This window comes from Amblyraja radiata, chromosome 1, assembly GCF_010909765.2.
Source record: "Amblyraja radiata isolate CabotCenter1 chromosome 1, sAmbRad1.1.pri, whole genome shotgun sequence".
NCBI lineage: Eukaryota > Metazoa > Chordata > Chondrichthyes > Rajiformes > Rajidae > Amblyraja > Amblyraja radiata.
The window spans coordinates 164,072,208-164,090,325 of record NC_045956.1 but is presented as its reverse complement, the minus strand read 5'-3'; the positions used below and the strand labels follow the sequence as shown (position 1 = coordinate 164,090,325).

The 18,118-nt window shown below is 43.2% G+C and overlaps 1 protein-coding gene across 4 annotated transcripts in view; it reads right to left on the bottom strand.

Moving 5' to 3' along the window:
- Positions 1-8,930, bottom strand: part of fam53a (family with sequence similarity 53 member A) — a 112,306-nt gene extending 103,376 nt beyond the window's left edge. The window contains exon 1 of one of the 4 annotated variants that reach the window (XM_033034670.1): positions 8,874-8,930. Coding sequence is in view for 1 of the 4 variants with exons in the window: in XM_033034695.1 (XP_032890586.1) it covers positions 8,874-8,894 (21 nt within the window). In the remaining 3 variants the exon portion in view is untranslated. The other 3 variants (XM_033034695.1, XM_033034677.1, XM_033034686.1) reach the window with 3 other exon arrangements.
- Between the last annotated feature and the right edge of the window lie 9,188 nt (positions 8,931-18,118).

Genomic DNA, 18,118 nt, shown 5'->3' with positions numbered 1-18,118 from the left:
CTGGAAAATCTGTGGTGGATGTGTACAACCAACAGATTGAACCTCTGCAAGCCACTTAAACGGGTCCCGTAAAGACTGCAGCCAGTTTAAGTATCAACTAATTGTACACATCTCAGCTGCTGATGCTAAATGATTTGGGGTAAATGGCAAGAGTGATTGGCAACAGATTGCTGAAATAGAACATCAAAAGAAAGCCAGGGGAAAACTGGAGCCCAATGCCCACAAAACAAGAAAAATAACTTTTGCCTCGATGAGAAATACCCCAGAATATGGATAGTCAGTCCCAGAGCAACATACCTCATATTCAGCAAATCATTTGAATTGTTAAGCTCAAAGCTCTAACAGGCCATTGTCTATAGCACCGTTGTAATGAGCTATTACTCACACATACCTTTAAGTAAAATATCCCTAGGTGTCAACAACGTTAACACCAAGCCACATAGATATCATCAGGTCATAAGTGATAGGAGCAGAATTTGGCCATTCAGCCCATCAAGTCTATTCCGCCATTCAATCATGACTGATCTATCTCTCCCTCATAACCCCATTCTCCTGCCTTCTCCCCGTAACCCCTGACACCTGTACTAATCAAGAATCTATATCTGCCTTAAAACATAGCCAGAAACTTGAGGTAGTTATTTAGCAACTTCTAGGATTAAGATGGTAATTTCAGAATTTAAGGTATGACCTGCACAGGAAGTAGGGATTAAAAAATGGGAATCTACAAAAGGCCAGAATTTGGAGCCCCACAGAAATGTTAAAGGCTTGTAAACTTAAGTAGATTACAAAGGTAGGCCATGAAGGGATTTGGACTGAAGGCTTTTAAGATTCAAATGCAGTCTAATGGGAGCCTAAATAGGATATTCTTCGTGCTTGACTGTAGTTCTTTAATGGAGCTCAAAAATGTCAGTAACATTTTTCGTTGACTATTAACAGCCTAAGACTTTACAGTAAAACTATATTTATTGCCTAAAAACCACATCCTTGGCCACTGTATAGAATTAGTTTGCTATTAATATTATAATGTTCTCACCTTTAAAAATCAACAGCAATCTTAATTACATAGCTGTTAACTATCCAACTTACCATTCTAACAATGCCACTGACGGAGAAATGTGCTAAATGTTATTACAAATATTATCCATTTGGGAATGATGAAAGTTTAACATTCAATGATTTGGTTTGACCTAAACCATGGGCTCAAACCACTGAAATTGATTCTAATTAGTTTTAGTTGCTAGGTGATCGAGGCACACACCCGCAAACACATTTTATTTTAAAAGATTAGGAGTTGCTGATCCTGCCAGAACTTGCTTCAAATATTAGCAAAGGAATATAACATTCCCAGGCTCAAACTAATAACTTACAATGATCATATGTGCCGCATGCAATGACCAAACTGACTTCTTAAACCATAAGATATAGGAGCAGAATTAGGCTATTCGCCTCAAGTCTGCTCTGTATTCAATCATGGTTGATTTATTTCCCTCTCAACCCCATTCTCCTACCTTCCCCGCGTAACCTTTGAGTCCCTAACTAATCAAAAACCAAAGGCCAGCAGATCCTAACCAATACTTATTCAGCATTGCATTTATAGTCCGTGCATCTATTAATGGATGGATCAAGGAATTTAGAAGTGTGACACATTTTTCTTCATTAATCTCAATGGGAAGGATATTTCCTATGCAAGGGTATGGGTGTAAACCCCTAAAATGACCTGCAAAATTAGGTAAACTTCACCTCAATTAAACATCTACTACAAAACAAAAAAGACAGCTTTGTGTAAAATTAATAAACTTTTAATTTCCTGCTGGATCTAGATACCAAATTTACATCAGGCATGTTCATTTCAGGTGCAGTAACATTATACTTTCAATGGTTCAATGGTGATTTATTGTCACCTCTACTTCAGTACAGTGACATTCTTTTTTGCATACAGTTCAGTGATAAGTGTCACTACAATACAAATCTACCAGCTGCGTAGTTACTTTTTCTTTAGTTTAGTTTGTCACATGTACCGAGGGACAGTGAAAAGCTTTTGTTGCGTGCTAACCAGTCAGCAGAAAGACAATTGATTACAATCAAGCCACCCACAGTGTACATGCCCCTATATTCATATGCCCATTCTTATTTTTCTATTCTTATACCCCCATACTTCACCATAATAGATATATCAAGGAAAATCCATTTTTCAGCTCGTATTCATGCTGTAAATTCCTATTATATCCGCTACTGCCCACTTGTATTCTACTGAGTAAATGAAACAATCATTTTTTTGTGGAGAGTCCAAGATTTGCAGGGCAAAACATGAATTTAATGGGATAATTTCAGAACCACTGGAAACAGATTTTAGAATACTATGTGTTCATGAAATGAAATGTCTTTTCATTTCAGAATGGGAATCAGCCCATTTCAAGTGAAGAACATTTAATTGTTTTATGTCCATGAAAACAAAACAATGAAACAATGAGGTCTGTAAAAACAGTACTCAAAGATAACAATGTTAAACATCCCAATATTTCCAACATTTGTCCCAACTAAATATTTTTTGCGTTAATAGAGCTCACGACATTATCTCATATTTGCTTATAACATGATTTCTTAAATCAACAAACAAGGAATTTCTTTGCACCCTTATATAAATGACAATAAACTAATCAAATCTGATTATTTTGTGCAATCTCCTCAGGAGAAAAATACTTACCACATGGCTACAGAGATGTGTCACATAAGCACTTTTACCTTTTTTAGACTCAGTTCCTTCTCTGCCATATCTATTTAATTGAAGCAGTTACAATTACTTTTAAAAGTAGTTGTAACTGACTCAGTAACAATTTTTGGCAGTAAGTTCCAGATATCAACCAATGTGTATTTCCCTCAAATCCCCTTTAAAGTACCTTCCTCTCAGCTTAAATCCATGCACTTTTCTTTTGATGCCCCTACTATGAGTAAAAAAGTCTGACTATTTCCATCTTTTATCATTCTATATACCATTATTGGGACACCCGTCAGCCTTTTTCACTCCTGGGAAAACAAATATAGCATACGCAATCTCTCCCATAAACTGAAGTCCACTAATGAGTCAAGTTGTGTCATACACACGTCAAGATACAACACATATTTATTAAGGTCCACTTATAGCATTAGTCTGCAGGACATTACAGTAACTAGCAGCTACTCAGACTGAATCACGTAAGCAAGATCTTGGTAATATAAATCACATATTAGGTGGAGCAACTACTAACAAGCACCACAATTGGTTAGCAGGAAATAACCAATCTACATCTTTCCTTGTAGAAACAAAATAAAACATAGATAAGTAGAAACATGGTGGCAGCAGCCGAAACGTTAATAACGCATATGGGGAAGTATAAATGGTTACACAAAATCGCCGTATCTAATGGGCGGCCTGCTGACCCGTCTGGCACGTGTGCGGTACGAACCCGCATCTCCTCCTTTCGCCGGTAAAGTGACTGGGGAGGTGACGGGATGTGACCGGGGACGGCACCAGAGATCCGTCAGGTAGAGGAGGTGAAGTAAGCGAGCTGGGCGCTGAACGCCGTGGAGAGGCCGCAGGGGACACAGTCTCTGGCAGTGGAACAGCCGGCCCGGTAGTGGGAGGGTATACAAAACGCGAGACCTCTGGATACAGTCGCAGGACGCAGTTCCTTCACAGGAAGATGTTGATGGTTGCGTCTGTAAATGGCCCCGTCGGTGCTAACCAGGTAGGAGCGCGGTTCTTTGGCAGGGCTGTGGATGTGACCCAGACGGCCATAGCCCTTGTTGGTCTGGAGGCAAACAACCTGTCCACTGGAGAGGTTGAAATGGCTTACTGAACTTGTCGAAAAAACTTTGTGCATCGCGCTTGAATGTAGTTGTTTCTGGACTGCGGGCGGAGAATGGACCTGTGGCTGCAGAAGCTGCTGGGGTACAGGCAGGGCAGCACGTGTTTGACGAGACATCAGTCGTTGGGCTGGGCAACCCAGTATGGGATCCCTGGCAATGTTCTTTAAATTGAGCAGGTCCAGGTAGATGTCAGATTTAGCAAGGTATGAACACTCCATTAGATGTTTTACGCTTCGGACAGCTCGTTCGGCGAGTCCGTTAGACTGCGGAAACTCAGTGCTGCTGGTGATATGTCGAAAGTCCCATCGTTGTGCAAAGTTTTTGAAAAGCTAGCTGGTGAACTGACTGCCGTTGTCGGATAGAAGGCATGCAGGGGAACCATGGATGGAGAAATAGCGTTTGGAGTAGATCAATGTCAAACCAGCCTGAATAAGAGTTGACAAGAACCAGATAGTGTTTCTGGTCTCCAAATGGAGGCATGGGTTCGTATCCCACTTCTGACACCATGTAATGATCGAGTCGTACACACGTCAAGATACAACATATTTATTAAAGTCCACTTATAGCATTGGTCTGCAGGACATTACAGTAACTAGCAGCTACTCAGACTGAATTACGTAAGCAAGATCTTGGTAATATAAATCACATATTATGCGGAACAACTACTAACAAGCACTACAATTGGTTAATAGGAAATAACCAATCTACAGATGCCCCTACCATGAGTACAAAAGTCTGACTCCATCTTTTATCATTCTATATACCATTATCGGGACATCTGTCAGCCTTCTTCACTCCTGGGAAAACAAATATAGCGCACGCTATCTCTCCCATAAACTGAAGTTCACCAATAAAGGCAACATCCTAGTTTGAAGAAGGGTTTCAAACCGAAACGTTGCCTATTTCCTTCGCTCCATAGATGCTGCCTCACCCGCTGAGTTTCTCAAGCATTTTTGCCTAGCTTCGATTTTCCAGCATCTGCAGTTCCTTCTTAAACATCCCAGTGAATCTCTGATGCATTCTGCCACAGCCACATCCTTCTATATACTGTGGCAATCAGAACTTTGCATAAAACTCCCAGTGCTGACTAATTAGTGTTTTATAAAGAGGCAACATATTCTAACTATATTCTATATCTCAACCTACCAGGACAAGCAGGCCATAAACCTTCTTCACCCACCCTCTCTAACTGTGCGGAGACAAAAATGCTGGAGGAACTCAGCAGGTGAGGCAGCATCTATGGAGAGAAGGAATAGGCGACGTTTTGGGTCGAGACCCTTCTTCAGACTGATGTCGGGGGGGAAAGAAAGGAAGAGGTGGAAACAGTAGGCTTGGGAGAGCTGGGAAGTGGGAAGGGAAGGAGGGAGAAAGTAAGGACTACCTGAAATTAGTGGTCAATGTTCATACCACTGGGGTGTACACGACCCAAGCGAAATATCAGGTGCTGTTACTGAGTTGGATGATCAGCCATGATCATATTGAATGGCGGTGCAGGCTCGAAGGACCGAATGGCCTACTACTGCACCTATTTTCTATGTTTCTATGTTCCTCCAATTTGGGCAGGACCTCACTCTGGCAATGGAGGAGCCCCAGGACAGAAAGGTCGGATTCGGAATGGGAGGGGGAGTTGAAGTACTGAGCCACCGGGAGATCAGGTTGGTTAGTGCGAACTGAGCAGAGGTGTTGGGCTAAGCGATCGCCGATGTAGAAAAGTTGTGATGTCACTATTAGAGGGCTATGTACTTGAAGCCCAAGGTTTTCTTTATGAACACTCCCTACAGCCCAGCCATTTACTGTATATGCCATAGAGTCTCTATTTGACTGCCTAAAATACATCACCTCACACTCGGAATTAAATTCCATTGGTCAATGCTTCACCCAACTTTTCACCTGTATTTTACTACCCAAAGCAATGATACTGATTTAAACAAGCAGAATTTCCATTGCAAAAAACATTGAGTTAGTGCAGTGTTCTCTCAACAGAACTGATTCTTATCTATGCAAAGGATAAAATGACTGATCCGAAGAACTTCCTCACTTCAATTTCTCCTTACCACAAAGTTAAAGATTCAAGTAATGTTATAGATCTTAAAAAATATTTTGAAAACTCTTACACATAATGCTATCAAGTAGAATTGAAGCTTTAAAAGTTCCCCAAGCTCAAAATTGCACATCATGGAATGCAAATAAGTCATAAATCACAATTGCTCTCTTTTCGGATTGACACCTACTTTGCATATGGGTGGATGCAGCACGACTTAACTACAACCTCCCGGCATATCCTTAATTAAAACTATTCAGTAACAAGACGGGTTTAATGCTGTTGGCTGTATGTGACTGCATTCTCGCCACGTCATGCATCGTAGAAGATTTTATCTTGGAACCAAATCCAAAAAACCTAGATACAGATGAAAATGTATGTTTTTTTTTTTTAAACTGCAAAGCAACAATTCAGCCCCTATTAACAAATAGAAAATGTAACATGCAAAGATAAAAGGCAATAAAACATTTTAAATTAGTTCGAATAAGTATACATTAATGAACATTAATCTAGATGCATTTGGCCACCCTGTACTATCTTAAACAAAGGAAATTGTTAATTAAAATGCAATATTTATTGAGTAAAAGCCAAGTACATTAAAGGATATTGGATTATATGGAGGAGTTTTTGGAATACATATTAATAGTATTAAAAGGGAGTAGGACCGACACGTTGCCTATGTCAACATGTCAACAAATTGATTAGAAAAGCCAAAAGGTTGCTTTTCCCCAATAGCCAATGTACAGAATATAGTTGTGGGAATGTGACTGCAGAACTATGTTCAACACAAGTTAGGCCACAACTTGGGTTCTGTATACAATTCTGGAATAAGGGAAAGACGTGTTTACACTGGATAGGAGCAAAGACAAATTATAAACGTTTTCCCAAACCTTGTAGCTGTGAGGAAAGAACAGATGAACTGGAGATAATCTCTTTGGGAAGCAGGAAGCAAAGCCTTTTCTATGCTGTGGAAAAGGCCTGCTCCACAGCATAGAAAGGGTCTTAGACTCACTAAATCCACTTCGACCATCAAGAAAATTCGTCACACAAACCATTCGCTGATCCTTTTTCTTCTCTTCACATACAAATTGACAGCCATCACCACTCATCTACTCACCCCGGGCATTTTAAAGTAGCCAATTACTCAAGCAACTCATTGAAGGATATAAAATAAATGTGTTTTATTTCATGAAAAAAACAATCAAATTAAATCTAAACCTCCATTCCTTCCATGGCAATTTCCTTATCAACCCATCGCCCCCCCCCCCCCCACACCCCACATAGTATATTCATTATTTCCAAAATTCTGCAATCCACAGAATCAGAGACTGGCTTCAACATGAAAAGAAGTGATTCAACCCATCAAAATCTATATGGCACTATGTGAAAGCTATGCAGCTGCCTCATTCTCCTCTCCTCTCATAACTCTTTAAATCCTTTCTTTCCAGCCAGTTCGTTATTGAACACTGCAATTGAATCTGCATTCATTACTACAGCCGGCAGTACATTTCAGTTATCACCCACTGGCCAAAGTTTTCACGGTACTTTTGGTTCTCCTGCTAATCAGTTCCATTCCATGTCCTTTGGTTCTTGACCCTCTGCCAATGCTGACATCTATACCCTTCTTGAAATTGACTACTTCTTACAAGATCCCTTTGCAAGGAGAGCAAACCACACAGGCCAGTCTAGACAATGTCCCTCATCTCTGGAATCACTAATAAATGTGTACGAAGGAATTGCAGATGCTGGTTTAAACCGAAGATAGACACAACAAGCTGGAGTAACTCAGCGGTTTGGGCAGCATATCTGCAAAAAAGGATGCTTCAGGGTCGAGACCCTTCTTCAGACTTAGAGCTAGGTAAAGGGAAATAAATAAATCGCTCTGTATTTTCTGGAGTCTTTAAAGTATGGCGCTGGGAGGAGGAGAGTATTGCATAGTTGGAGCTGTTTGCTGTGCATTACATTGTATTGAGGCTGAACTGTCTCAGGGCTTCATAATAATAAACCTCCAACGAAGGCGGACACAAAATGCTGGAGTAACTCAGCGGGACAGGCAGCATCTGTGGAGAGAAGGAATGGGTGAGGTTTCGGGTCGAGGCCCTTCTTCAGACATGCCCCGCTGTGTTATTCCAGCATTTTGTGTCTACTTGCGGTGTGGACCAGCATCTGCAGTTCCTTCTTAAATTAAAAAAATTCCAACACTGTGCACCCTTCTGAATGGACTGGACCGTGGAGCAAAGTCAGCACAACTTCCAACTGCTGTTTCCCCCAGCACGTCCTGATTAGATTGGGTCTGTGTACTTCCCTCAGATTCAGATTCAGATTCAACTTTAATTGTCATTGTCAGTGTACAGTACAGAGACAACGAAATACAGTTAGCATCTCCCTGGAAGAGCGACATAGAATATGATTTCAATAAATAAATCTATTTACATGCATACAGTCATAGTGTTTGTCCTGTGGGAGGAGTGTCCGGGGGGGGGTGATTGGCAGTCACCGAGGTACATTGTTGACCCACCCTCTCTCGCCCTGTGTCAGTGTTACACCCACCCAGCCCGTGCCCCTAGACCACCTTGTCGGGCGAGCAACTGGTGACCGGCCGGCGACGGTGCGCAGGTGGGCGGAGTGACGGGCCGCTGGGAGTTGTTGTTTTTCTCAGCCCCTCGCATCGCCGGGCGGGGTTGAGCCGAGTAGCCGTGAAACTACAACTCCCACAACCCCCAGCGCCCCCCCCCCCGGCCCTCACACCCCCCCCCCTCCCCAAACACCACATTAAAACAACCCGACCCACCAAGAATAGTCACCTGCTGCTCCTTAACCCTAACACCTTCTCCAACGCACCACATTGTTGTCAAATACAAAAATCTCACACACATCTTTTCTTCCCAAAACAAAATAAAGCACAATTCCGTGCCGCGTTTGCCTTTTGCCAGTGACATTTAGCACGCACACACTCTGATCGGTATGAGAAAGGTAAGCTACGTACGAGCTGACCCAGGGATCCCATTCACAGCTCCGTCCTCCTCCCAAGCGCCGGGAGAACTGAGTGAGCCACCAGCGCCGCGACGCCCGCTTTATAACCTCGGGAAACACCACCGGACCAGCAGCCCGGGGGGGGAGGAAACAGGAAAAGATGCCCACTCCACAACACACCATCGGCTCAATAGCTTCGCTTCGTCACACTCTTTACTGTCTTCGATTCAAATGGAAATATTTTCTCTTGTGCAGTTTACAAATCACAACTGAGGGAATCCATCCAGGCCCCTACTCTGCATCTCACCCTTTCGAGGAATGGAGCAGTCCTGGTCCCAGCCCCAGATTATAAACAATGGAACCTCGTGGGAGCTGCTGCTGTTGCAGGTCAATAACTTGGACCAACAAAGCAGAGATAATGCAAAGAATTGGTGCTTTATTATCCCCCCCTTTATACCTGTGGATTTCCGCTTGCAAGAGGCGCTGTGGTAGAGTAGTCTGAACAACATCCATAAAATATTGCATGTATTTTTTTTTTTTTTCCCGACATAAATTACAACTCTGGTGTATTTGCCTGAAAAAAAAGTGTCACGTTAATTTTATGCTCCCTGGAAATTATTTTTATGATACTTTCAATCAAATGGGGAATGTTTGCTTTCCAAAATAATATAATGTGCTTTATATATAGGCCAAAACATACTCTGCAATAGAAATAATATTTTTTCAATGAAAAAACACAATTTATCGAGCTGCAAAATATTGAATCTTATTTATAATAGTCGTTCAAAGTTTATAAATGGAAAATATTTTTCCAGAATTGCTTCGGCGAAAATATATATTTAAAATAGTAAAATGCTTAGTACGAGTTTCTCTTTCATTCATGTTAATCACTTGGCATTTTCTTTTCATCGTATTAAAGATACACATTACTATGCTTGCTAAGTGCCAATCATCCCCATGGAACCGAGACACGCAAACAGGTCGGTGATGCCATCTGCTGGATCTGTGTGTTCAGCAGCCTGCAAATGGAGATCAAAATCCCCTCTATTACAATTAATAATTGCACCAATTTCTGCCCAGTAAGGTTTTTTTAAAGTGTAATTTGCAGCCTACTTGTTTCCTTTACAGTCACCCAGGAAGAAAAGTGGCCGGCTCATCATTTAAGGTCCATTAATGTCATGTGGTTGTTAGTTTAACAACAACGTTTTGGAACAATATGTAACTGAGGTATTAAAATGCAATAAGTTTAGTGTTGTACCCCTTTCACTATTTTTCCTATCATAATTTCTCTAAGTCCTTTGCTTGTTTTCCATTTCATATTTTTTCCTATGTTAATTTAGGTTGGGTTTATTATTGTCATGGGTCGTCTTTCCAGACTGCAGGATTTAAGCCTTCTTAATCTTTTATCTTGGCTCATTTGCAATACACTTGTGTTAAGGCTTATTCCTCTCCTCAATACCTTTTATGATTGTTAGTATAGATTTTACAAGGTACAGCATATAGATATAATTTCATAACCATCTGGCCCAGCTTAGTGCTCAGCTGCAATATTGCCTTGAGGAATGTCCTGCTTGTCAGCAGCCAGGATTTAAAGGAATGGAGGCACTTAAAGGCAAAAAGCCACATGTGGGAACAAAAATATAGTTTGGCATTGTAGCAGTCTGGGCTCAACTGTCTTCAGCTGCTTCATCAATGACCTTGTCTACATCATGAGGTCAGAATCTTTGTTGATGATGTGTTCAGTTCTATTCTCAATTCCTCACACATGCAGCAAGATCTAGATGGCATTCACCCGTACCAAGTCATACACCATCCTCCAGCATCCAGTTACTCCAGCATTTTGTGTCTATCTTCCGTTTAAACCAGCATCTGCAATTCCTTCCTACACTTGGATCCATACAGTAGTATTTGTTTTTTTCCATTTTGGTTGCACTCGGAGAATATTTCGCCTTCTCATGGTGGGTAATGAGCGCACTTGCCAGTAACTCTATCTGAAATTTTACTTTTAAGTTGCCTGCGTTCCCAGTCCTGTGAAGCTGAGTAGCTTCCAGCTACTACTGATGTCAAAACAAACACTGAGGCAGAGAAACAAGTGACCCAGCTATTAAAATTGACCATCTGCTCTGCGAATGAAAAGACATGACAATTGAGGTTAATGTTAAAATAAACACCAACAAAGCAAGGAAATGCACATTTAGTCAATCAATAACTGTGTTGCAAAAGACACATTTTCAGGCCTTTATTTTTTGGTTTTGTTTATTGTCACGTGTGCCGAGGTACAATGAAAGCCTTGTTGCGTGCTAACCAGTCAGCGGATAGACTACATGATTATAATCGAGCCGTCCACAGTGTACAGATGCATGATAAAGGGAGTAATGTGAATAACGTTTCGTGCAGCATAAAGTAAAGTAGTAAGAAAAATGAGTAGTGGGGTGAAGAGTTGAGGGTGGTGTATAAGAAGGAACCGCAGATGCAGGTTTAAACCGACGATGGACACCGAAAGCTGGAGTAACTCAGCGCTACAGGTGACAGATGGCGCAATGGGGTAGCCGGTTCGAATCCCGCTTGGAGTGCATACTGTCGTTGTGTCCCTGGGCAAGACACTTCACCCACCTTTGCCTGTGTGTGAATGTGTGTGAGTGATTGGTGGTGGTCGGAGGGGCCGTAGGCGCAGATTAGCAGCCACGCTTCCGTCAGTCTGCCCCAGGGCAGCTGTGGCTACAGAAGTAGCTCACCACCACCGAGTGTGACTGAGGAGTGTATGAATAATGCGATGTAAAGCGCCTTGAGTATTCTAGAAAGGCGCTATATAAATCCCATCCATTATTATTATTATTACAGGCAGCATCTCAAGTTCAAGTTCAAGTGAGTTTATTGTCATGTGTCCCTGATAGGACAATGAAATTCTTGCTTTGCTTCAGCACAACAGAACATAGTAGGCATGAATACAGAACAGATCAGTGTGTCCATATACTGTTATATAAATATATGCACACAAGAATAAATAAACTGATAGTGCAAATAACAGATAATGGGTTATTAATGTTCAGAGTTTTGTCTGAGCCAGGTTTAATAGCCTGATGGCTGTGGGGAAGTAGCTATTCCTGAACCTGGTCGTTGCAGTCTTCAGGCTCCTGTACCTTCTACCTGAAGGTAGCAGGGAGATGAGTGTGTGGCCAGGATGGTGTGGGTCTTTGATGATACTGCAGCCTTTTTGAGGTAGCGACTCCGATAGATCCCCTCGATGGAAGGAAGCATCACTCCCTGACGAGCTCAATGCATTTTACGCACGCTTTGATAGGAAGAACACTGATGTGCCTTCCCGAGCCCCCAGACGCCCTGATGGTATTACTGTCACAGTTACAGAGGCCGACGTCAGAAGATCTTTCAAGGGAATGAACCTTCGGAAAGCACCTGGACCTGATGGTATACCCTATCGAGTTCTCAAAACCTGTGCAGACCAACTGGCTGGAGTTTTTGCAGAACATTTCAACCTCTCATTATTGAGGTCAAAGATTCCCACCTGCTTTAAGAGGGCATCAATAATACCAGTGCCCAAGAAGAGTAAGGTGATGTGCCTCAACGACTATCGACCAGTGGCACAAACGTCCGTAGTGTTGAAGTGCTTTGAGAGGTTGGTTATGGTGCATATCAACTCCTACCTCAACAAGAACCTCGACCCATTACAGCTTGCCTACCGTCACAACAGGTCAACGGAGAATGCGATCTCACCGGTTCTCCACTCCGCACTTGACCACTTGGACAATAAAAACACTTACATCAGGTTATTATTTATAGACCACAGCTCGGCATTCAATACCATCATCCCCTCTAAGCTGGTTACCACACCGGGGAAACAAAACCCCCAGAGACAAGAACGTTCCACCCATCGCATCACCTCCCAATAGGGAGTCTGCAAGGCCCATATTCCAGCCGGGGATGGAAGGGATCGGGCACGAGGAACAGCATACGAAGGTTGCTCAGGTGACCCCAGAGTCTGTGAGCTCCCAACTTCGAAAAAAAGGAGGAATCTCTCTAGGGAGGAGCGGAAGGGGGACGAATGGGAGTCCGCCAGGGGGGACGGGAGTACAGTGGTGGAGGAAGACTCCCGCCCTCTGGTTCAGGCCCCAGTCCCATGTTCTAGAGGGGATTCTCGGGAGGGTGACGACAGGATCAATCGGGTGATATGGAGCAGGCAGAGATTCCTGTTGGGGAGGGAGTCCCGCATCAGGCACCCGAGGAAGCCCAGGAGCAACCCACCCAGGATGAGGCGCAGAGCACACCTCTGGAGGTAGAGACTGTAGCCAGAGTGGAAGTAGGGGAAACCTGCCCTTCTCTCCCTCAGGACCTGGCCCTAGAGGGACTCCCTGAGTCTGGTGCACCAGAGTCCACTCTGGGCCCAACTGGGGGAGGGATAGATGCCCCCCCTGTCGATGGTCTTGACTCCCCGGGTACATCTGGGGAAGGCCCCTCTGCCACTGGCCCCAGGGTTCATCGAGGCCACCGAAGGAGCCCAACATCGGCCCAGACTGGCCTCTCCCCGGTGGCCAAACTTACACGGGCTCACCAGCTCACTGAGCCTCATCCTCAAAAGCAGGGTGGGGCAAGGGGGTGAAGGAGGTGAAGGGGAATGACCAACGTCACCTAAGGTCCTTCTTGGATGACCTGGAGAAGGGCGCCAAGACCAAGAGCAGCATTGTTATATATATATATATATATATATATATATACTCAGAGTTCCCTTCTGCTGCGCAGGACAAGAGGGTTTTTCCCATCGCTGAAAAATAAAAGAGTTATTAGTGTTTAAAAAATGTTGAGATTCTCTCTCCTGAAGGCCACGCCCCTTCCAGAGGGACTATAAAACCCGGAAGTGTTGAGTGCCTCAGTCAGTCTCTGCAAGATGGGGGAAGCGAGAGGGTCACATCTCTATGTCTGAGCTGTGAATAACACTGAACACGTCTACTAAACTGTGAGTGGTTTTACTGACCTGTCAGTGCCCTTAATATGGTTTGAAAATATAGTTTGGAAATGCTAAAGCTGCGTTTCCTTTGGTTTGGAAATGCTAAAGCTGTGTTGCCTAATTAATGTTGCCTTGCCTAATTAAAGTTGCCTTGCCTAATTAAAGTTGCCTTGCCCTCTATATAAAGTCTAATCTTGACCACTTCCTGTTTGCGCTTTATATTGATTTTAGAAAAAACGCTACCACATACGGCTTAGATTTTTGGCCAACTTATTCAGAGTCTCCCTCCGCTCATCAGGTGCTGAGGATTTTTTCCATCGATGAAAAATAAAAGAGTTAGTCGTGCTTAAAAAATGTTGAGATTCTCTCTCCTGTCAATCACGCCATGAAGGCCACGCCCCTACTGGTGGGGGGGGGGGAGCGACTATAAAACCCAGAAGTGTGGACATGCCTCAGTCTCTGCAAGATGGAGGAGGAAGAGGTCACGACTCGCTGTCTTTAGTGGCCTTGCACCCTGCTTGAAATGGTATGAAACTTTTGAGTATGTGTATGTACACACTAAACTTTTTTTTCTCTCGTTTATGATATTGTTTACAGTGCACTATGTTTACATATTCTGTTGTGCAGCAGTAAATAAGAATTTAATTGTTCTATGTGGGGCACATGGCAATGAAACACTCTTGACTCTTGAGCATCTCTGGAGAGAAGGAATGGGTGACGTTTCGGCTCGAGACCCTTCGTCAGACTTTAGATACATTCCTTCTCTCCAGAGATGCTGCCTGTCCCGTTGAGCTACTCCAACTTTTTGTGTCTATCTTCAGAGTTGAGGGTGGGGTGGGTGAAGATTGCCGTGAGAAAGGATTCAACAGATGGGCCATGCATTTGCAACAGAATGAAAGACATCTAAGGGCATCTTTTGTTTGTCCTTGTTGTTCGTTATATCCAAAAATAGCCATAGAACAAACTAACGTCTAGGCTGCTGGTTATTTAAAAAATGAAAGCCCACTGCTTACATTAAGACCCTACTTTTTCTCGGTAGGATATCTCCAGTAAAAAAAAACATTTTTAAGTACCTTTAAGATCCTAAAAATGTTCCAAGCTAATTTTAAATTAATGCAAGGTTTGTAATTTACAAACCAGTTGTGCTGCTGCAAGTAAGAATTTCTTTGCTCCATTTTGGTACATGAGATAATGTAACACTCTTGATGCTTGGCAAATATAATTGTTTTCCCTCAGTTATACCTGCCTTTCCACTGGTTGTTGATGGCACCACCTTACTTATGGGGAGACAGGGAGGAGTGAAGGGCAGTAGCTCACAAGTTCACAAGTACAAGGGGTAGAATTAGGCCAATCAGCCCATCGAGCCCTTCGCCATTCAATCATGGCTGATCTCTGCCTCCTAATCCTATTTTCTTGCCTTCTCCCCATAACCCTTGACATCCATTCTAATCAGGAATTTGTCTATCCCTGTCTTAAAAATATCTACTGATATTATACTCTAGCTGTAGGAGAGGGGAGTTTCCAAGCAAGCCCCCATTCTAAGGCCCCATTTATTTGAGATACAACAGATGATGCCAAAGTGTAGCATCTCTTTGCCTGCTCGTCCCAGAGAAGGATCTACAATAGCTGTATTCTGCAGTGTGTAGAAAGGAACTGCAGATGCTGGGTTAAACTGAAGATAGATACAATATGCTGGAGTAACTCAGCAGGTCTGTCAGCATCTCTGGAGAAAATGAATAGGTGACATTTTGGGTCATGACCCTTGTTCGGACGGGTCTCGACCCAAAACGTCAACTATATTCTGCACTCTGTATCTCCCCCTTCGCTCTATCTATTGAACTTGTGTTTGACTTGATTGTATTTTATTTATGTATAGTATTATTTGATCCAACCGGATAGCATGCAAAACAAAGCTTTCACTGTACCTCGGCTCTCATGACAATAATAAACCTAAATGCAAAGCAAGGCCTCACCATAGTTAGCAGCAGGATTTCAACATAATATTTTCATTCAGATTTATGTGCAGATCCCTTTTCTAGTGAATGCGTGCCACCCCCCCCCCCCCAATCAGCTCAGGTTCCTGAATAATATTTCTACGGTGGCCTTGGAGGATAAAAGTATCCCACTGTAAATGCTACAGAGGCTTTGGTGGATTATGACTTGGTGCCATGTTCAAAGACATTAAAACACATCTGAGGTCACATAATGGCCAGCCAAAACATCAGAAAGCTTAAGAGAAACTTTCCGTTAAACTAATAAGTCGGGCAATTACACACAAAACAAAGGTTCCTCTCAATGTCTGTTTCACGTCCATCCAGCAATGGCTGTTATGTGATTTTAATGGACCATGCCATTCCCGGATACCACACACATTTTCGTGATTGTATCTGGAGACCATGGAAACACTCTTCTATGCTATTTGTTATTCCATATTTAATGCACATATGCAAGTAGATAGAGTGTGTCTTTGACCTGCTGTTCGTAATAGGACACCATGCACTAAAGAAGAATGATCTCATTATTTCTTAACCACTGTGCGTAGCATCAGGTCGGGGGGAGATCCCCCCGCCACGGGTACCATGTAATCCCGCGCTACCTGCTCCATGGTCGGATAGTCGGCGACTAAATCGTTTCCCCCACCTGGTTTGCCAGGTGAGGAGGGGGCTGTGGACCCCCAGCAGGACCAAAAACAAGACCTGTCAAAGGGCGGATGAGCTTCTAGCAAGCCAACGGCCATCCACACTTCAGTAGAAGTTGCGATCACTGTCGTACATGGCATTGTAAGGAATGATGATAAAGCGCACACACCAAAATCCTATACTTCCAGCGGCGGAAGTCCGCAGGAACTGGAGGACAGAGATGTGTGGTGCGTCCGGCACCGTTCCCGTCGGAAATCAGCACCACTGCGGCGCTGATGTTTTTAACGATGATGAATGAATGAAGTCCCTAGTGTAGCATAATGTAGTCACGAATACATAAGGGATTTTTTTTTCCATCAGCCCTGCTCCAGAAAGGACAACGGAACTGAATAATCTGCTATAATATACACAAAATGCTGGAATAACTCAGCGGGTCAGGCAGCATCTCAGGAGAAAAGTAATAGGTGACATTTTGGGCTGAGATCCTTCATCAGACTCAGATGTCTAGTGTCTAAAGTCTGATGAAGCGTCACGATCCAAAACGTCACCTATTCCTTTTCTCCAGAGGTGCTGCCTGACCCGCTGAGTTACTCCAACATTTTGTTTCAATTTTGTGTCCAGCATTCGGGGAATCACGCAGGGCAGATTTAGTGCAATAAAGTGGTTCTGGGTCAAATGATCAACACAATCTTCTTAAAAGGCACAGCACGCTAAGGGTCAAAATAGCCATGTCCTCTTCAATCTCTTCCCACACTTGCATTGCTGACGTTTGCACCATCTGCAACCCTTTTCATCAAATCAGGAAATGAAGATAGAAGGCTGAGGGTCAAGTCAAGTCAAGGGAGTTTATTGTCATGTGCCCCAGATAGGACAATTAAATTCTTGCATTGCTGCAGCACAACAAAATATTGTAGCCATAAATACAGATCAGATCAGTGTGTCCATATACCATAGAATATATATATACACACACATCAGTAAACAGATAAAGTGCAACGGGTTGTTATAGTTCATAGTTTGTTTGAAGTTGTGTTTAATAGTCCGATGGCTGTGGGGAAGAAGCTGTTCCTGAATCTGGATGTTGCAGATTTCAGGCTCCTGTACCTTCTACCTGATGGCAGCGGGGAGTTGAGTGAGTGGCCAGGATGGTGTGGGTCCTTGATGATGCTGGCAGCCTTTTTGATGCAGCGACTGCGATAGATCCCCTCAATGATAGGGAGGTCAGAGCCGATGATGGACTGGGCAGTGGTTATGACTTTTGCAGCTTTTTCTGCTCCTGGGCGCTCAGGTTGCCGAACCAAGCCACGATGTAACTGGTCAGCATGCTCTCTACTGTACACCTATAGATGTTCGAGGGAGTTCTCGTTGACATACCGACTCTCCGTAATCTTCTCAGGAAGTAGAGGCGCTGATGTGCTTTCTTTATGATTGCATCAGTGTTCTGGGAGCAAGAGAGATCTTTGGAAATATGCACGCCCAGGAATTTGAAGTTCTTGACCCTCTGAGAAGACCCACACTGAGAACTATATTCAGAACTGGATCTTTCCCTTTGCTCTGCTTACTGGAGCTGAGCTTGGCTTTGTTGTATTTATGTATTGTATTGTTTGGATAGGATGCAAAACAAAACTTTTCACTGCACCTGACAATAATAAACCTAAA